The following is a 21532-nucleotide window of genomic DNA, read 5'->3' as shown; positions in this document are numbered from 1 at the left end:
CCGCGCCGCGCTAACGCGCTCCGCAAGCGCCACTTTTCTCGGTCATTTTGTTCCCTCCGCAGGCAACTCAAAGAAACGCTTCGTCGCGGCGTTCGGATCGCGGAACGATTTGATGATGTCGCCGTGGGTTTGGGTGCGAACTCCCCTCGCGCGGACCGCTGCACTGTAGGCTCGCGGTCCGCTCTGCACGGCGTGCTGACGACTATACAGCTACAGCTAAGCTAATATCTCGGACTCTTTGGGCTCAACGTTTCCGCTCTTGTCTCCTTGTTCGGAAGAGTCATAATGTCGGTTGCTTTCGCAGCTCACAGGCAGCGCGGAAAGGGCGATATAACACCGGCGGCGATACAGAAGGTAAACAAAAACATTTAGATGTGCAATGCCCACGTTAGCTAGCTGCGGCAGACGCCTGCGCAGCGCTGGCGCGTGTAACGCCGTTACCGCGGGCAGGCGCGAGAAACTCGTAACGGCGTTACGGCGGGAAAAGGCGCGCGAGCGCGCGAGCTCCAGCGCTCTAATCCAATAACAGCAGAGAAATCGGGCGGTATTAATCAGGCGCGCGCGCGGCAGCTCCTGGTGGGAAACGGCTCATTGAACGTTGAAACGAAGAAAAGGCCTAGTCACACGAAACACACCTCCATTTATTTGCCTTTTGTTGCCTGAAATTGTTCAAGTTAATATACCTGTCCTCGGTTCTTTAGCTAGAAGCTGTACATATCATAGTAAAACAAGTTGTAAATGTTGATTTTTATTTAATAGTGCTTAGCTTGTGCTATTGATTATTCTGCGGTTTTCAGTCGGCACATACACTGTTACTGTATCTTCTGTTTTAGCTATTCATAAACTACATTATGCTGTCAGAAGTTGACTATAGATCGTTCACCATGATATACTGTGTAGAATATTTATCCATTTTAGTAAGCACCATTTTAACCTTGCACTTAAACGAGCAGTATTTGACTTAAGTTACACTATTATTACGCACAATTAAATATTAACTCTGCTGTGTGCAAAGCAAAACATCAGATTTTTCAGTTTAAACCCAAGGTTTTATAACCCCATTATATTTTGCAATTTCTTTAAACCCCTTTTTTTTTTTCCACAATATTTTCCTTAATATGAAGTCCAAGATCTATATTTCTGTAACATGAATTCCAGCATATTTGGAAAATATTTTGATTAAATTGTTCTGAGATTATGTTATCCTATTTTTCCCCAGTTGTTAGATGAGAACAACCATTTAATTCAGTGCATAATGGAATTTCAGAGCAAAGGAAAAACTGCAGAGTGCTCACAGTAAGTATTTTTATTTGGGAGCTACTCTTTTGCTTTTCTGCTAATTCAAATATTCTCAAAATATTAAGAGAGTTTAATGAAAACAATACTACCATTTCACTGGCTATCACATATGGAACAAAAAGTTTAACTGAACTGTGTCAAAATCTTAGCTGACAACATCCTTTAAAGCCATAAGGTGTAATGTAGTCTGTTGGACAAATGAATCAGCTAAACAATAATAGTAACAGTGATGATAAATTATGGATTCATGAGTAATATGATGGAGGGAAAACTGTCTTGCTGGAATGCATGATTTTTGGACACTTTATGATTAAAGGTAACTAAGAATTTGCAGCAAAATAAAAAAAAAAATGTCCTCACTGATACATGTTACTTGTCATATGTCCCTGGCCACCAGGTATCAGCAGATGCTGCACAGGAATTTGGTGTACCTGGCTACCATAGCAGACTCCAACCAGAACATGCAGTCTTTGCTACCTGCTGTGAGTGACTGACAGCGGGGCTTTACTCACATGTTTCAGGGCGGGTGGTGCGCAACAACACAAAAATGTGACCTGGAGGTTCTCTGTCTGTTTGCTTATTTATTTATTTATTTACGTCCTTCCACACCAGCACGGCAAAAAAAAAAAAAGAAAAGAAAAATTCATGCGCCTGCAAACGTTTCATGTCATCACAGAGCACCAAGGTTGTTTAGCTGCTTTTATGTCTGCTTCTCCCAATAGAGGGAGAAATGCCCTAGGATGTGTCAGTGTCAGCATTAGTATTGATCTGGCTCCAGTCTAACCTGCCTTCAGTGCATTTTTTTTTTTTGTTTTTCACTGTAACTGTGCAAACATACTGCATTGGGCACTGGAATGGATTTATCTTCATCTTTTTCTGGACATGTTGTGTTCGAGAAAGATGTCATGATGGATATCGTGACTGAGTGTCATCTAACTGTATTGTGGTATTACAGACACCTGAATTAAATACAGCTTGCCCCAGCATGAATTTCACAAGAACAGATATTAATTATTTGTAGCAGTCTTAGTTTCTGATCCTAGAAACAGTTTGCTCAGGGAAAATTATTCAGAACACTCCTTTTATATGTATGCATCATGCAGGGGCTCTGATATTGAGTCAGTGTCATTAAAAATCAGTATAAACTTAGCATCAGCGCTAGGACTGTGCAGTCCCTCTCATGAAGGCCTGCAGGGTGGGCTTGTTGTCACTTATTATAACTCAGCTTATAATTGTTTGCTTGAGGCAGTTACTAGGACACTGAATCACCTCACCTGGTGTTTCAGGTATTAATCGGTCCTAATTGAACTCTAAAATCAGCGGACCTCTGAGGCTGGAGGGCTGCATTTGGCCATGCCTTAGTCACAACACAAAACACATGTTGATAATTTGATTAGATAAAGGTTTATTATGAAGGTGAAAAAAGCTTTTTTTAAAAAAAATAAATAAATAAATAAATAAAATAAAGGCCAGGAGATGGGAGGAAAAAGCTGCTGGATTTTGCACGTTTAATGCTTGTATTTTTCAGATGCATGCGTGGTCAACTTAGTATGAACACCTGGCAATTAACTAAAAAGTTTGACCTGCCCTTACTGATGTGGTAACCATGGTTACATGGTGTCTGATTTACAGATACCTTTCAGCTAACAGTATAATCACTCCTTATTTAAAAACAAAATAATAGACAATGTCTGTTTTATTATAACAGATCGTTTCACATTTAATTTTAATTTGTGTCAGAGAATAAAGTAGATGTGTAAAATCACATCTACTAAAGCTAATTCACTCACTGACTATCAATAACGTTTTGTCCTAATGAAGTCGTGGTCCAGAGCCTCTTCCAAAAGCAGAAGGCACTATGCTATCTAGGGTATACCCCAGATGGGACACCGGTTTATTTTAGGGTAGCCACACACATAACATGGGTAATTTATAGTCACCATGTCACTTGAAACATGTCTTTTCATTGTGGGACAAAGTTAGAGCATCTAGAGAAAACACACAAACAGGGGAAACGTGCAAACTCCATGCAGACTGAACAGGAACTGAATCTGAATCCGATAGCACTGCGCAAGAGCTGTGAGACACCAGCCCTACCTGCTGAGCCACCATGCCATCCTTCTAAGTATGCAGTGTTATGCAGATTTTAAATCCCCAGATTCTTACATTTTTCATGGCAAGCATTACTGTAATTATGTGTTTCTTGTCCTAAACAATCTTCTTAGACAGAAAAGTACATTGTAGTCAGCCATGTTTACAGAACACAGGTATGAAAGAAATGTACCTTTAAATATATGGTATTGAAATTTAACTTTCAAAGAATAATTTTCCTGAAATATATTTATTGAAGCTCATTTATAGATATGAAACAATTTGAAAATAAAATATATTTCATCAAGAGATGAAATTCAGCTACAGACCTGATCAGTAATAACTGAACATTGAATGCAGACATACAGGGCTTTGATGTGAATCATAAATGACAGCTGTATTATTGCACATTCAAACAGGTTTCATTTCTGAAATTGCTGTTATTACCTGTGGATGCGAGAGGGCTAAATTATGGTTTTCCTGTCATTGTTTGTTTAGTAGGAATGCTTCCTGGTGATCCATTTTCAAGCTAACTGGTAACAAGCTTCGAGAATTAGATTTGTACCATTTATAGTTTCAGTTACAGCCGTGGAATCAATGCCGCCCTCAGATCGGAACATTTCTAACATGTGCATATAGAATGCAAATGAGTAACATCAAACCACCTCTTAATTTCTCAGTTTAAGCAGTCGTTTGTAATTGAGTAAAGGGGGGGTAAAACAAACTTGGCAAGTGTAAAGGTTTCAGAACCCTCAATCTGGTGTTTTAATTTTTTAAACTGAAATTGAATAGACATAAAAAAAGAGTCCCCGGGCAAAGCTGGTTTAATTTTGCTGCGAGTGCTGTGTTGGATGGGTCTGTCAGAGTCTTTGTCCTGTTCTGACATTGCATCATGAGATAGGCCGCTCCTCATCGCAGAGTCATGGCTCCAGCCAGGGGGAAGAAAAATGACAAATAGATGATCTGCTCTGTCACCCAGCGCGTTTGGATTACAGCAATACGTTTATTTAATTATATTTTCGCGAGGTAGATTCAATTTGGTTCCCCTCCAGCTTCATATAACGTGGGAGGAAACATTGAAGAAGCAGGCTTTTTCTCCCATCAAGCACTTGCTTTATGAATGGCTCTAGTTTGTGTGCGACCAGAGGGCTTTAGTCTTCCTGCCGGTGGTAGATAAGGAATGGCGGGAGTACGGCGCTGCCTTCATTTTTAAGTTCAGTGCTGTCTCTTTTTTTAAGTAGTCACCAATTTAAAAAAAAAAAAAAACTACTGTGTGCCTTATGTTTTCTCTCCAAACTTTAGTACAGGTGCATTTACGAGTGGTGCTCCCTACTCATTGATTGTTGTTACAGTAGCTGCTTATTTTTCTGTATTGATCCACTGGCCTCTGGCAGTTGCATCCTTCAAACTAGTGTATAATGACCACTTTTTCACCTGCAAAGTGCAGTTGCCTCACAGCCTCACCTGTCCTCTGTACCTCATTGTTTTAGTTTTCTTTCTCTTACTGTTGTTCATTTTGTTTGTTTTTTTTCTCTCTTCTACTTCATTATAAAAGTGCACAGTGGTCTCTGGAACATCTCTAATTCAGTGCGTTTCTCTCTCTCTCCCCTGTCTTCAGCCACCCACACAGAACATGCCCATGGGGCCAGGGGGGATGAGTCAAAGTGGGCCCCCCCAGCCCCCCCATGGCCACAGCATGCCGTCAGAGGGCATGGTCAGCAGCGGCCCCCCCGCCTCCCACATGCAGAACCAGATGAACGGGCAGATGCCTGGTAAGTGCATCTCACTGGGGTTGCCTAGCAACTTGGCCGCGTCGCACAGCCCGAGGGAAGCTACGTCGCTAATGACATTACCGCTTTTCTCTGCTCCAGTGGCAAGATGTGACATCTCTCCCATCTTCCTTTAATGCTTGTGTGAAGGGGGGGTTACTGGGGCACATTGAAACCTACATGTTTTGCATGTTCCATTGAACTCTGGCCATACTTGCCTCTCCTGGTTTTATTTTTTAATTTTTAATTTAAATTTTTTTTTTTTTGCTGGGGCACAAAGATTCCTGCAGTGATCCAAACTGGCTGGAACTGGTCTGTGGCCGTGGGATTGGCTGCAGAGTTTGTTTGGCCATGGATGCGATGCGTCCTTGAGATAATGAACATTCGGCTGTCTCCCCCTGCTGCCTAAAATATCGAAGCGCTTCAGAGCGGCTGTGTGACATTTGTATACCGTAACAGTTGTGGCATAGCACAAGGTACTCATAACGGAAACTTTTACACTTAGTCTTGGTTGTTGTATTATTATTATTGCCATTAAAATATTACTGTACAGAGCCCATGTCACCAAAGATTGGCACTTTATCAGGTGTTAAGTCATATTATATAGGTATATAGGTATGTTACTCAGTGAACATCTGGCTTTTTACTTAGTTGCAGTTTCGAAAGCTCTCTAAGGTCTGATTTTATTTTAGTAAAGTGTTATGGTATATGTTGATAATCCATAAAAATATGTAAAAATGTGCACATTCCAGATTTGTTTGATGGTATGACTTTTTTATTTTGCATATTAATCCAGAGTAAGTGAACCTTGGAAAAGACCATCTACACATACTATTTCTAATCCATGTAGTATGTTGCATTTGATTGAACATGCTGTTCATCTCCAGGTTCTTATTACCATGAGGCAGATGAAAAGCGATTATCCATTGTTTTCAACACAGCCCTCATGAAAGAGCCTCAACCACTATAGTGATGATAGAATTTGTTTATTAATAAACTTTTAATGGCAATGTGAGTGTGTTTGGAATTAGTTCCCAGTGGTCTTTTTTGTGGACCACAGTTGTCTGCTTTTCCGGTAAAAATTAACCAGCTGTATAAATGAGTTAATAATTTTAATTAGTTCAAGAAAGCTACTTGTAAGTCACTTTAGATAAATACATCAGCAGTGCTCCCCTGCCTTACGTGGGTAGTTTGTTCCTGGAAAACCCTTGAAGAAAGACTTCTCAAAAGTTGAAAAAACAATCACAATTAATTTCAACAAAAAAAACTCTTTGTATTCCTCACCATAGTGACATGCATTTATGGTAAAATATCACCAAAATCCATTAAAATGGACACAATTTCTTCAACATTTAACATTACTTATCATAACACAACACGACAAGGCAGTTTCCTTTCAGTAATTACTGTGCTTGTTCAGGTCTTTCATATTTATTAAGAACTGTGCACTTTTTAGACTACGCTCACAAACAAAATATTCAACCTTTAAAACAACAAAACAAATCAGTAAAGACAAGAGCAGTAATGAAAACAATGTAAATGGATTAACTGTAATAGAATAAGTTGCCATTGTGTGGAAAGGCAATAAGACGAGCAGTGGGAGACTACAGTAAGAGTCACTTTTGTTTGGCTTTCCCTGCTCCTTTCTTCATTTTTTAAAATACATTCTTTTTGGGGGCATCATGCACAAAATTATTACAGCTGAAAATTAGCAAACCATAAGGAGTCTGAGAGGAAGACTTAACACAGCACATGCCAACTATACGAATACAAAGATGATTGCATGGGCTGTGGTGTCCTGCTGTTTAGCTGTTGGTTAGCATGCAAAACCTTTTATCATCCTGATAAATGTGAAGAAATGCCTTTTATGCCGAAGTAGGGGTAATAAGTTAAACTCCCCATAAAGTGAAGTTCTCATAAACCTACTTGGTGTATCTCGAGGTAAAACTCAATGTAAATCTACGTTTCTTTAATCGGTATCTCTAAGAACACTTTTATGATATAATGAATTCCTTTGTCTTCTCCACTATGGTACTCAACAAGGTCAGGAAATGCAAAAACTTTTTTTCAGACAGCATATAAAACACACAGACATCTACAGACTTAACCAGACTTTCATAATAACATTAAAATCCAGCAGATAGTGCATCTTGCAGCTGTTCCTGCTGATCTCAGTGTAATGAAACGATAAAACCAACTGTTTGCGTAGACAAAAAGGAAAGAGAATCGAGTTTTTGAGTTTAGACAAAGTATAGAACAACCTATCCTCGGGATGAGTTTCAGCTGAGGTGGAACTGGAGGGAAGAGGGGAAGGCCACAGGCAGCTGAACGGGCACGGAACCCTGGAGGCACAGGGGAGACACTATGACAGTTCCTGTCCTTCCTCCCCTCGTCCCTTCAGTGCCAGTCATTTTAAACCCACACAAGGCCATCATGTGCTGAGCTTCCCGTACCATGTGCATTCACTTTAATGTATTCCTATTTGTTCAGTTTGATTAAAAGGATTGATTTAATGAGCTGCCGGCATCTCATTACGGGATCGTCTTAATAACCGCTGACGGAGGTCCCCGTAATGCCAGCGGAGCTTTGAAGTGGCAGAGAGACGAGTATTCTCATGGCAGCTCGGCACAGACACAGTCTCAGGATCACGCTGGAGCGCTGTTTGTATTTCTCCATTTTTTTCTTCCCTGTAATCCCAGATGGCAGTCAAGGTGAGATGAGACAGTGGGGCTCTGAGCTTGTTCCTGGTGAGAATGCAAGAAGTGTTGAGGGAGACTGCATGCGGGGAGTCATTGCCCGGCTGTGTTTGAACACGGGTTACTGAATCTGCCTCACCTGGGACAGCTCCTCCAGGCTTAGTTATAATATATACGCTTGTGAAAGCGTATGTACTGAGATTGTTGTTAAATTCTGTGAAATTGCCATTTTTGACAATTATTGTGGGTGGCTGGACAGGTTACAAAAGGAGGGAATTTACTTAAGGTGCAGTTTCAACAGTGAAATGGTTGCATGGATGTCTGAAGACACCCATAAAAACCGACACCTCAGAATAAACGGTGGAACATAACCATGTAAACTGATGTGCTGCAAGATGAAATGATTCTCATTCACCTTTATCTATGGTTTCCTAAGACATTTATATATTATTTATTCATGAGCCTTTGAAGGCAGTACTGTTTTACATGGCCCAGACCTGTTTTTGTCTTGTTCTTGTCCGTTTTTCACCAATGTTCCCTTTTATGTTTTGAGAGCTCCCTAGCATCCATCTTTATTGTAAATGACTACATACAAGTGTCAGAGGTCCGAGGACTAAATGGTTCTGTTACTTAGCAAAAAAAATAACTTCTCTTACCTCCCTTTATTGATTGTGAAGTGCATAGCTATTGCAGTGAAACCTAGAATTTCTGTGTCATAGGACCCAACCACATGCCAATGCAAGGCCCAGGACCCGGCCCCACCCAGGGGCCCAGTGTGCCCAGTGGCTCTATGAGCGTGCCTCCCAGTAGCCATGGCTCCATGGGCGGCTACGGCCACACTGGACCTCCCTCTTCCCAAGGCATGGCCACACAGGGCCAGATAAACATGACCCAGGGACAGTCCATGGGCAGTTACGGCCCACGGCCCAGCATGAACATACAGCCTAACCAAGGTATGTCCACTAGTGAGGCATTCTTAAAGTCTCACTTGTTTCCCCACAAAGACACAACTAACTGACAAGAGGTTTATGCTAAATATTGTGTGTGGTGTTGCTGTGACTGTTTGCATGTTCCCAGGTCCTATGATGCACCAGCAGCCGCCCTCCCAGCAGTACAATGTTCCAACTGGTGGAGGCCAGCACTATCAGGGCCAGCAGAACCCTATGGGCATGATGGGCCAGGTGGGCCAGGGCAACCACGTCATGGGGCAGAGGCCTATGCCCCCCTACAGGCCACCACAGCAAGGTAAGACCTGCAGGGGCACTTGAGTTCCCTTCCTGCCCCCATGCTCCCTACGGAGTGACTTTTCCCCCCAGGCCCCTCCTGCTCCAGCAGCTGCTTCACCCAGACGCCACAAAGCCTCATGTTCTTCTCCACCCCCAGCCTCCGGACAGGAGCAGTCACACAACATCACATAGGCCCAGGGACACAATTACATTAGCCGCTGAACACATCATATCTTTGACATTGTGCTTCACATGGCACAGTGCGTATAGATTCTGTGTTCTCCCCAAATTATCTATCGTTTCTTTTTTATTTAAATTGTGCATAGCAGCTGGCCTCATTCCAGATGGTTCTCCCTGTAATATAATGTTGATTTCTGTAAATTATGTAAGTTATGTAAAGAAGGAAACAAAACAACCAGTTTCTTTTTTTCTTTAGGACGACTCATAAACATACTGCGGACATCTGGCATATTAAACTGTTTAAGGGAAGTGCAATACTGGGACGAGCTCTCACTTTACATTTCCACATCCAGCTTAGTCATTTTCACTTTACTGTCTTGTAACAAACTATTTTTAGACAAAATGCCCTTTACTGTGGGATTTACAGCTAAATTAATAATTACATATAATAGTTAGTATAGCTACAGTATATAACATGCAGTTTTGTACTGTTTTACATTTCTTTATTTCACCATGTCCATTGAATGTCATTCCACTGTATTTTTTTCTCATTCTGCCTCTCAGTTAAGGGCCTTTCAGATGCCTTGAAGGAATGTCTTGTGGGTCTGTGTGACTGGAAAGGAACTGAGCTTTCACTGGACCTATAACTATACCTTTGTACTAGAGGAGAGATTCGGTGTTTGCACTCGTATGTGGGCTCTGCTGTCCTCTCTTTGTGCATGGTTGTGTGTGTGCGTGTGCGTGTGATTGCACGTGTTCCTCCCACAGGACCCCCCCAGCAATACCCAGGCCAGGAGGACTATTATGGGGAGCAGTACGGTCATGGAGGACAAGGAGCACCTGAAGGTGGGAATGTCCAGTGCTGGCCTGAGGGTAACCCTTACTGTGTGATTAGAAAGGGCCTGGAATGTTTTGTGCTTAAACACCCAAGAGCAGAGCACACTTGGTGCATGATAGATCAGCAGTATTGGTAACATGTTACAGAGGTGATCTGGGATGAAAGTGCATGTAAACAGAAGAAACAAAACAATAAGAAATATACACACACATACATAAAAAGATTTGTTCTAAACCAGGCTCTTTCAGAAATGTTGTTGAAACATGTTGATGAAGTCCATCAAGGAACACAATGTCAGTATTCAGTTCAAATGTGTTTGCTTGGCAGCGCGGGTGGTAATGAAATTGCAGGTAAACTAGAGAGCAGATAATCACGGGAAGGAGAAAGCATTGCACTGCACAGGTATAGGCATATTTAAGTAATCATCTACATTTTTTTCCCCCTCAGTAAGCAGGCTAGATTGCAGTTATAATAAAGTGATGTAGAATCACATATTAAAGCAATAAGAAACAATTTTCAGTCTTGCTTAACTTGCCTGTTTTAGATGGGGGGAAAACAGATAAAAAATAAATTCTAGGTTTACTTTTTTCTTTCTTCTGCAACATAAGTTTTATTTTGCCCAAGTTCTCAACATTTCTCTGTGAACGGCGAGTAAATACCAGAATTTTGGTAGATTGCATACCTCTGCATGTCCACAAAAGTCAGGCCTCATATGTGAATAAAGTAACAGTGCTTCATGGAGGGAATTTTTTTGTTTTACATCATAATAAAGAAATACATTAAAAATCGCAAATTTGAAAGTTGTCTTTCCTGGTCTTACAAAAGTAAGAAGTCAAAGAAGCTTGCTTACTTGTTTTGATAATTGACACATTTGGAGAATTTTAATTTTTTAAAATTACATTTAATTTTCGCAGTGTTGTTTGTAGCATACAAGTTTAAATCTCTTTTGGTACTTTGGAACAAAAAAAGCCTTATGTATATGTTCATGTATACATTGTGGTTTTATTTCTAAAAGTATTATTTTTCATTGAAATATTCAGACCATTTTTTATGCTGAGAGCTTTAACTTTTCTCCTTATCTTCTTGTCAAATTGATGTAGGTCATAATGATTACGGTTTTCAGCATCCGTCGTATCCTGAACAGGGCTACGATAGGCCTTTTGAGGATTCCTCACAACATTACTACGAAGGAGGTATCTATATACCTTCACACAAATACCCACATATAGGGTGAAGAGCTTAGCACAAAGGGCAGAACACAAATGTACAACACTTGCACAAGAACACTTTTTACATTTTTGTTTTTATTTAATCTGTTAGTACTATTTTTAAGGTTGCAAAGCTATAGTAGCATACTAATTTGCCTACTTTGACAAGGAAAACTGTGAAAACTTGCTCCTTCCATGCTTGCAGCTGGGCATAGTTTAACATTTCTAACTTATCCCCCATATGTAAGCTTAAATGTTCAAAGGACAGCAGTTAACAGACAAACACTTAAAAGATGCAGCTTATGATCCTGGCAGCCTATGTGTGCAACACAGACTGAATATTAATTTCTTGCTGCATTTTTGCTCTCTGTTACTGTTTTGTTTCTTATGCTGTTTGTGGTAATCATGTTTTTTTTCTGTGGCGTTCCAGTATTTGTAATGCTTGTTTGGCAGGGATGCTAAAAAAGTGTTGCAGCTTTTTCCTGTACATAAAGCTGAAAAAAATCAGATGCATTTCCTGTCCTTGGGTTTCACTGCGGTTGTATGTTCTTTCTGTTTCTGTACTGTTTTCCTTTTCCTTTCTCTTTGGTGTTTGTTATTAAACTTAAGTTGTCTTTCTCTAGCCTCATTGTGTGTTGAGGGTCTGCCGAGGCTCAGGGCTCACCCACCTTTCTGTTGCCCCACCTCCACCCCAACCCCCTCCTCCATGCAGGAAACTCCCAGTATGGGCAGCCGCAGGAACCTTACCAGCAAGGTCCGCCCCAGCAGCAAGGGTACCCACCCCAACAGCAGCAGCAGTATCCAGGGCAGCAGGCCTACCCAGGCCAGCAGCAGGGATATGGTGGGTTCTAGCTTGGCCTTTGACTCATCTTCCTGTCTGCCTGGAAGTTAAATTCTGATGTCCATAGCCCCATTAGTGAAAGATACTGTATATTTTTTAAAATAGATTTTAATTTTTCTTCACCTTACATAATCACTAATAGATTTATTAACTGTAAAGGTTTCCTTCGCATTGAGAAGGCTCATATTGTGAGAATTCAAACGTAATAGCAAATGTAATTTGTGTCCTGCAGATTGCACAAAAAGGTATCATTACATTTATTCATTTAGTTCATGCTTTTCTCCTAATCGAGTTACAATGATTTACCCGTTTATACAGCCCAGTAATTTTTACTGGAGCAATTCACGATAAGTACCTTGCTCAGTGGTGTTACAGCAGGAGATGGGATTTGAACCTGTGACCTCAGTTGAGTCAAGGGGCAGCAACTGTAATCGCTATGCCACATGCTGCCTGTCGACTCATACTTAGGAGAAGCACTACACAAAGCAAGCACCCTGTCTCTAATGCATGGTGTGGCTTCTCACATTAAAGTTCTCTTGTAACTGTGTGGCCACCTGCAGTCGTCTCACAAATGTCATAACATTTTATCGTAGTGTAAGACCATCATCTATCATAATAATGAGTCCTTAAGCAAAAAAAAAAAAAGTCGTGATAAAAGAAGTTGAAAAGGCAAAGGAAAGTTCAAAACTTTAAGTGAGAAGACATATATATAGGTATGTCCTGTTAGAGAGATATAATTTGTTCCTGAGAACAGTCTATATACTAAGAGTTTATAAACCACAAGGCCCTTTCCCATTATTTTAAATTGGTAAAAAAAAATTATACGTTCCTGGACTTTACGCACATAAATATAAATATATAAACTAGTATACTTTACACAAGTAGCTGCATATAGACCTTTCCATTATTAAACAAAACAAACACGTACACATTTATCAAGCACTTACGCAATCAGGCGAGAAGTGGGTAAGGAAGAGGTGAGTTTTGAGATCCCTCTTACATGTGGAGCGGTATGTGAACAAAAAATAAATGGAAAACATTTGAAAACTCAAAACTGTACTGAAACAACTTGAAAACAATGGAAAATCAAGAAGAGGTTATCATACATTGATGAAAAGTCTGTGCCTGATTGGCCTATGAATTTACATCATTGTTGAAAAGTTTATGCTTCATTGGCTCATAACTTCTCCATCATCAAGGAAAAGTCTGTTTCAAACACCCAAAAAACTAATACTCTATTGCAGAGCAAATACTGAACAAGAGTGCAACTTTTTTTGGGCTGTTATACCGAAAGTCTGTAAATCAGGAGTTCGTATACCAGGGTATACCTGTAGGTCTCTTGAGAGGGAATGCTGTTACAAATGACTTTAACATTCCGTTATTGCAAATGATATTTTTTTAAAATCCCAAAGGGGGCTATGAGCATTAGTTATGTACTGATTTTCCTGTGTATTCATTTTGCCACTTTTCTTCATTCTAAGTGACTTAGAGTGACTTTCTACTTGCAGTAATTTACTCTTATACATCAAGGTAATTTTTGCTGAAGCAATTCAGGGTAAGTATCTTGATCAAGAGTACTGCAACAGGAAGTGGGATTCAAACCTGGTTCTTTTGACTGCAAGGCAGTAGAGTCAGTAACTACTGAGCTACTTGGTGTCCCTGCTGCAGCGTTAAAAGTAATTGCAGTAATTAAATTGAGGATTTCCTTGTTAGGTAGTCTTGTAATGATAGTAATAATAATAAGCCTTATTTTATACTGTACCTTTAAAAATTGCTTTTCAGAGTGTTTGTAGTAAAGAAGATGTATGGGTTTCCGCTCTACAGCAAAGAAATGTAAAATCACCTTATATGGGATGCCAGTCCATTGCAAAACAACAGGGGTATAAAATATTAAAACATAAAACTGAACCAAGCCATTATGTATGGTTTCAGTAGTCCAAAGTTTGTCTCAGAAGCATTGGGAATGAGTCAAGGTACACCCAGGATGGGTTGCCAGTCAAAAGACAGTCACTTGGTACTCATTTGCTCACACACACTTCCTCCAATTTAGAGTCATCAATTCATCTGAAATGCATGATTTTGGACTATAAGAGGAAACTGGAGGACCCAGAGGAAACCCACACAAACACAGAAAGAACATTCAGATTCCACAGACTGAGAGGAAGCATACAAATGTATTAAGCCTGGATTTAAAGGGGTCCAGAACAGCTCAGGATTTTTCAAGTGCAACAAAATGTGGTGGCGCTTTTGTTGTTCACAACACTTTATGTGGTTCTCCCATTGAAATTAACAGTCAATATTTGAAACCCTTACCATTTTTATCGTGATGCATCCCCATTAGTTTGATCTTGACCTTCTTGGATATGATGAGCATGCTTTATAGAGGCATTGATGTCCTAGAGAAGGTCCTTATCTGTTTGACCAAGTGGGCACTTGGCTAATTGTGCCTGTTATGTGGGCTTGCTCAGATACTGCCACCTTTACTGAGTGACCCAGCTACCTGGAAGAGCCGGTTCTTGCGAACATTAAAGTGATATGCTGGCGATATGGTGCAAGGCAGTTGCAAGCAGGTCACTGCAGGACGGAGATAGGGCTTTTGCTCCTTTGAGAAGATGAGGGCTGCTTGATTGGTGATGGCTCAGGGCAGAGTTTGACTGGGACTCATCTTGTTTTCTAATCCTGTCAGCTCCCCCACATCCAGCCGGGGGCCTTTCTAATCTCAATAATTAGAGCTGGAGGTGCAGGGAATGTCGAATCAGCACCATCTGGATGTCTACACCAAGTACCTACAAGGTCAAAATATACAGGTTTTACTTATTTAGTTATTTATTTATTTTGGCGCACGTGTGCAAGTTCCTAATGATACGGTGAGTGGGCTGGTTTCAAGGAGGCAGGAAGAAGAAGGGGAGAAAGTGTGGGTGTGATGCAAATTCTTTTCAACCGTAAGTGCAGCTAAGGCTGCATGGGTTTTTAATGAGACCAGCTTGAAATGAAGGTCTAGAGTGATTTTTTTCTTCATCTCCGCCCCGTCATTGGTGTCTGTCTGAATTTGTCGCGGTGCAGGCGCTGTGGTGGCAGTCGAGGGTGAAGAAGATGGTGAGGTGCCAGACTACATTGCACAGCCCATCCACATGCTGTCGTAATGACTCAAACAGCCAATGAGCCCCTGCGATCACAGCTCAGTTCACCAAATTGACTGGACCAATTTTTTGAAAGATTATATTCTCCCTTTTCCCTATGGTTACAGAAACATGACATGTACCTTTTATGTATAAAGTGGCCAGTCCTGTGAAGGGTCACACGAATCATATGAATATGAAGCATTAGTCTGTGGCTCAGGTATCAATTACAAGTCATTTACGAAGCTGCTCTGTGTGAAGCGCTATGTGACTTTCATGATTTAATACAACGTCTCCATATGATGGTGTGATGCAATATGACGCGCACACTGTATGTTCCCTGAAATGGAGCAGAAAAGGTTTTTGAATATATTGCTGCGATTTCTAGGAAATAGTCCAAGCTCCACCCTGAAACAAATTCATGATGTAAAAGCATAGCATGCCTTCTGTAAGGTGCATTAGGACTAGAATTGCAGTTTTGGAAATACACTTAAGCATGCGTCCTCTACAGTGGACAAAAATTAATGGATTTCAGTAGGACTCATGATTTAGCACATAGTGTTCTGGTCTATATAGATAATCTGTGTCTATTATAGGGAAAATTTTTGTTTTTCAACTAAGTGATGTGACTTAATTCAGTGACAGCTGCATTCTTCATTTGTGATGTTCAATCTGACAGGGCCCTCACAGGCAGCCCCAGGACAGTATCCCAACTACCCTCAGGGCCAGGGCCAGCAGTATGCAGGTTACCGGCCCCCCCAGCCAGGGCCCACACAGGGCCAGCAGCAGCGCCCTTATGGTTATGATCAGGTGAGCAATCATCAGGAGGTAAGCTTAGATATGTATGTGACAAAGCGTGCCATGATTTCTTGAGGCGCGACAGTGACTTTCTCAGTGTTTTGACACTTTGCTTACTTTTTTGAAATTGACTTACTCTGGTAGTTTATTACTTAAGTGAACCATAATAGTTGCCTTTGGGACTATAGGTCAACTGGTTAGTTTTCATCCACATGGTTTAGAGTGATAGACCAACTCTAGCTGTTATTTTCACTCGACGAGATGTATAAACATGGAGGAAATGGATCATGTGCAGATTCTGAATTGAAATCTGATGTTTGACATTTTTATTACATTCACCGCTTAACTTTTAAAATTTTCATCCATTGACTTGTATTTTTGTTCGTGCAATTGTAACCACTAGGCTGGTAGAACTTTTTCACTGAACTACTGTTCTGCTCTTGATAAAACTTTTATTTTCATTTTACATCAGTCATTCGGGGATATGAAATGCAGTGCAGCAGATAAGAGTTTAAACATCAGTTGCTGATGTCCAATAATGTTTTAGTAAGTTTGCAAGTTGGGAAACCAGATGATTTGCTCCTACAGTCATCTGACACTTCAGAAAGGTGTTCAGATCATTCACCATGTGTGGGCTTCTCTTGCTCAGTGCCATGCTGCCATCTACTGGGGAACTATGACTACAGTTTAGCCTTCCGATTTACTATCATTTCAGTTGGTTGTATTTGCATTGCAATATCAACATTTCAGGATGTTCTTCCTCGCATCATAGTTTGAGTCAGGAAAACGTTTTCTACAGTTCACTTGATAAACAGTTTTTGATCTGAACGTGGGGAATGAGTGCTGGTGAAACATGTTTTTCTTCTTTTTTCGTTCTCCGCAGGGTCAGTTTGGGAATTACCAGCAGTGAGGTACAAAAGTTACACTCCCTGAGCAGCAGTGCTGTGCCCTCAGGACTGGAATTACTCCAGTAATGAGAATCTCTAATTTGCCCTTTCCTCTCCAGTTTCTGTGTAATGGCTTCTCTACAGTTTGTCTTCTTTTGACTAGATCATTAAGAGGTTTAAGAGATACCCCATCTCTTCTTTTTTACCGGTCCTCTTTGTACATCAACGTCTCAAGTTTGTGAACTGTGGCCTGCATTTTGGCGGTGCTCTTCAAAGAACAGTGAGAAATAATGTTGCATGTATTGTGTGTAGTGCGGGGTTCACCTAGTATGTCAGCCAGCCCTTGGGGTCACACCCCAGTGAAGTGAGCAGGATCTGGAGAAAGGGGCAGAAATATGTGACCGACCCGGCCACGTATGTAAGAGCCACCCAGACTGAGCTGTTCAGTCTCACAGCAGCGACAACCTCCAAGGAACACTGAGGAATGTCTAAGATGTGAAGATGTGTCCCAAAGCCAAACTTGCCCTAGTTATATTTGCATCAACAAGGAAAATAAGGATCATTCTAGCTTTTTTATTTTTACTTTGGACAATCATATATTTTGACTAATCCTCTTATTGCAATGTTTTTGTTTGTTTTATGTTTGTAATGCAGCAGTGTATAAGAAAGTATGGAATTTACCTGTCCTTGTAAGTGCAGAATGCATCCTGCAAAATAGTCATTTCTATAAAGGTCTACATGTGAACTGTTGTGCAAAGGTATTTAATGCTTTTTTGGTAGAAGTGATTTTGTATAGCTGATGGATATACTAGAGTAGGAAACTTTCCCAATTGCTTTATCTGGGGAATTGTACCTTGCTTGTGAGTCCTTTTGAGCTGTGACATTATTTGCAGTGTATTATGTATGTTTTGATTTGTTGGTTTCAGATCATGAGTTAGTGTTCAGAAACTATAGCAGCATGTAGGATGTCAATTCCTGCTGGGCTAGAAAGCCATATATTTTTCTTTACTTTTCTTATTAATGTACCTATAAAATTGCTTCCGACATAATAGGCTTTATATCTTGCTGGAGGCATTAACTTTCACACAGTATTATAAAGTACTGATGCCCAGAAAGTGGAGGAACACTTCCAGGCAATGTTAATTTCAGATGAAGCACCCGAGCTGATTACTGGAGCTGTGTAAACGTGTTTCACTTTGTCAGTGATAGTTATGAAGAACGGAAACATTGCAAAGGAATGCCATTCTGGATCGTTTGCTAGAAACAAAACAATAACCAAAAGCATCTTCCCTTATAATATTGCAAAACACAGTTAATGCCAGTAGTTGGTTCATTGCTTATGGAGTTGGAAAAAACTTTCCTGCATAATGTAGAATCTCACCTAAAGAAATCTGACTGTCGTAAGAGCTGACATGAGGTGCAGAACATCAGTGCTTGCTCAGTAAGCCAGGCAAGCATAAGTCAACATGTGTCTGACATCCTTGCAAAAGAGGATTTTCGGAGGATCATTTTTAAATGAAAGGACCGGGCAGTTTTTTAAAAATATGGCCTTAATTACAGCAAGGAAGTTGTAGCTTTGTATTACATACATTTTACACGTGTAAACATGCAGTAAGGTCCTCATTTATAAGTGGCACAAAATGCTGTCCTCTTCATTGTAAAGTTTAATAAAATTAAAAAATTAAATCCACTTTATCCAAGACCACTATTCCTTCTGAGTGCCATGCCACTGTTTCTTGTGCAGCAATGGAAAGTTCTGTCACTGGATTTTAATGAAAACTTCTAATAAATTATTGTAATTTTTTGTACTTTGTACGTTCTCATTTCTTGGGAGAAGGGCTTTCATGGACCTTAGTATCTTCCCCTGTCACTTGTTTCCCCTTAATCCTGAGGGAGGTCCCAGTTCTGCAATGCTTTCGGCAGCATGTTTCTTAGCAGTAGGGTAGCTCTAGTAAAATTTCGCCTGGACGTTACGCGATTATTTTCGGATTAACTAATATGTCTGAGTTCACTTGATGGCGGAAGTGGCTTCCATGTATCACTGCTGTTATTATAACGAAAGGTGGCATTGTACCTCTGTCTGAAACATTATTTTAATACCATAGCAGGTGTACAGATTGTTTTATGTTAATTTTCAGTGTTGCACATTGAATTGATTTTAAAAAAAAAAACACAGATTTTCTTTAAATTTTGCTCTGTATTTAACCAAAGTAAAAATGTTGGTCTTGGGCCAGGTTGTTTTATGATATATGCTTGATTACCACAAGTACAAAAGAAATGGTATAATGATAGTGCTTTTTGTGACACTCATGGCCCCCCTTCCCAAAACCTAAAAAAAAATTGTGAGTAAGTGAGATTTTGTTAGTATCCCATCTGTGCGAACACTGAGCATGTTGCTAATTGCTATTTCAATCCGAAACGCTCACACAGCTGAAGGAAAGATCGGATGCCCTGTGACCTTCCTGGTGGTGCCAGGAGCAGAGTTGCCCACTACACACTCTGTCTGTCTGTTTTATACATAAAAATAACTCATAAATCACAGAAAACAAAATGTGTTGTAGAGGCTTATCAGTAATGAACAGGGGGGCATGGCATTACTGATGCAATTATAATAACAATATGGGTAGCACAACCATGGTACACAGTGCTCATATACCCTTCTGCTGAAGCTCACTTTCCTGGAACATGCCATACAAGTGTTTTACAGTATATTAACACTTGATATTTTAATAGTTATCCTCTAATCTAGTCACCTATTTTTGCTTTAGTGTGGATTTTCTTGAAAGTAATACGAAGGCACAGATCTTTAAAAAAACAAATTACATGTTAAAGCAAATAGATTCTGTATTTACACGTGAGACATTATTTACTCATTTAGCTGTCATCTTTATCTAAGCTGACTTAAAATGTCACGTTTGTGCACAAAGCTACTTTAAGTTATATTCCCGTTTGTACAATTGGGTAACTTATTTTTTAGATGGTGACATGCCAGCTCCTGCTGAATAAAGCAAGCAGCGGTAAGAGCAGGCATTCACATTTTCCTTAAACATGTTCTTCTGAAAAATAATCATTAATTCAGCAAATGTTGTTAGAACATTTTTTTTTTCTGGCCGTATAGCCTTCATACAATTACATGCAGTGTCAAAACGCTGTTATACTCTTATCGGTACCCAACCTTCAACTTACACTAAATGTCTGTAACATTTCCCCTTTAATGCCTTTATACCCTGACAATTCACATAGTACAAGCATGGTACACAGTGCTCATACACTCTAGTGTAGACCAGCTTCTTCATACAGTAAAATAAGCCCTTTACATTTAAGACTTTATATTTTTATCATTATCTTTCTCTAAATTATCTCGTGCTCTAGAGTGAAATGCCTGAAAAGGTAGCAAAAAGCAGTGATATTGATAAAAAGTGGTAAAAATGAAAAGATGTTAAAAGACGAAGGGGTGCGGTGGCGCAGTGGGTTGGACCGCAGTCCTACTCTCCGGTGGGTCTGGGGTTCGAGTCCCGCTTGGGGTGCCTTGTGACGGACTGGCGTCCCGTCCTGGGTGCGTCCCCTTCCCCCTCCGGCCTTACGCCCTGTGTTGCCGGGTAGGCTCCGGTTCCCCGTGACCCCGTGAGGGACAAGCGGTTCTGAAAATGTGTGTGTGTGTTAAAAGACATTCTTATCCCGTATATATGAGAGATTATTTGCTCTTATTTTCTCTAAGGTGACGATGTGACAATGATAGCTTTGTGCTCTAAGCTACAAACTTAGCCCAAGTTCACGTTCCGTACGAATGGAGCTATTACGCCGTTCAGAATATATGGAGCTGAAACACACGCCACACTATTTCCTCTATTAGAAATACTCGTTCCAGACAATCGACTGAGACCTCCGTCCGGAAGCGCGACGTTGCGAGCCTCTATTGCTTACTGTTTCGTAAACGGTTCCTGGTGCGCTGTCCATCGCAGCATCCGAACAGCGCGGTGCCGCATCTTGACAGAGCCCTGTCCGGCTGAAAGCTAGCGGTGCCTTTTTCTCGTGCGTAACCGACATAGCCGCAATCTGCGGAAATGCACGGTTTCAGGCTTGGCACTTGAAGGCTTCCTGAACCAACACCTCCTTTAGAGAGACACCGAGGCCCACTCCGATGTACAGCCCTTCCCCCTCCCTTCCCAAAAAACATGGGACCGACTTGTCACTTATGGGACTGGAATACAGATGGCCTGCCAGATGTGCGCTCGCACCACGTGACGGCAATGTGTGCGCGGCGAGGGGCGGCGGCGGGGCGGGGGGGAAGGAGGTTAGCCCCGGTTGTTTGCGCTCACCGCAGCACGGCATAGCCTGTCCCGTGGCATCTCCCGCCACCACAGCCCTGCTGCTCCGCAGCTGCCCTCCCACCCTGCCCAGCTGCCACTGGGGCTCCCCCGGAGCCTCCGGTTGGCGGGAGCGAGGGCTCGGAACCCCCGCCCCACCCCTCGAACCACCAGCACCACCCTCTTCCCCAGCTGCCGCCATCATCTGCGCACGCACAGATGGGAGCAGGCCAGACAGAGTCACACCTCTAGCGGCGACTGGGGGAGGTGGGA

At 41.2% G+C, this 21532-nt stretch overlaps 1 protein-coding gene across 2 annotated transcripts; it reads left to right on the top strand.

Moving 5' to 3' along the window:
* Window positions 1-271: 271 nt before the first annotated feature.
* LOC108931784 (protein SSXT-like) lies at window positions 272-17050 on the top strand. Of its 2 annotated transcripts, XM_018747805.1 has the most exons (11): window positions 272-354; window positions 1220-1296; window positions 1697-1781; window positions 5009-5162; window positions 8575-8808; window positions 8933-9100; window positions 10030-10107; window positions 11200-11292; window positions 12020-12148; window positions 15947-16077; window positions 16949-17050. In XM_018747805.1, the coding sequence occupies exons 1-11, from the start codon at window positions 286-288 to the stop codon at window positions 16973-16975; spliced, it is 1245 nt and encodes a 414-aa protein (XP_018603321.1). In that variant the 5' UTR covers window positions 272-285; the 3' UTR covers window positions 16976-17050. The 2 variants fall into 2 exon arrangements, with proteins under 2 accessions (XP_018603321.1, XP_018603328.1); XM_018747812.1 differs by lacking the exon at window positions 11200-11292.
* Window positions 17051-21532: the final 4482 nt, after the last annotated feature.

Source organism: Scleropages formosus, chromosome 19 (genome assembly GCF_900964775.1).
Source record: "Scleropages formosus chromosome 19, fSclFor1.1, whole genome shotgun sequence".
NCBI lineage: Eukaryota > Metazoa > Chordata > Actinopteri > Osteoglossiformes > Osteoglossidae > Scleropages > Scleropages formosus.
Note: the sequence above shows the minus strand (reverse complement) of the source record. Positions and strands in the feature narration are given on the sequence as shown.

Coding starts and splice junctions, on each gene's coding strand:
- LOC108931784 (XM_018747805.1), top strand. CDS start 286: ATGTCGGTTGCTTTCGCAGCTCACAGGCAGCGCGGAAAGGGCGATATA. Junction 10,108..11,199: donor AGGACAAGGAGCACCTGAAG/GTGGGAATGTCC, acceptor AAATTGATGTAG/GTCATAATGATTACGGTTTT. Junction 11,293..12,019: donor ACAACATTACTACGAAGGAG/GTATCTATATAC, acceptor TCCTCCATGCAG/GAAACTCCCAGTATGGGCAG.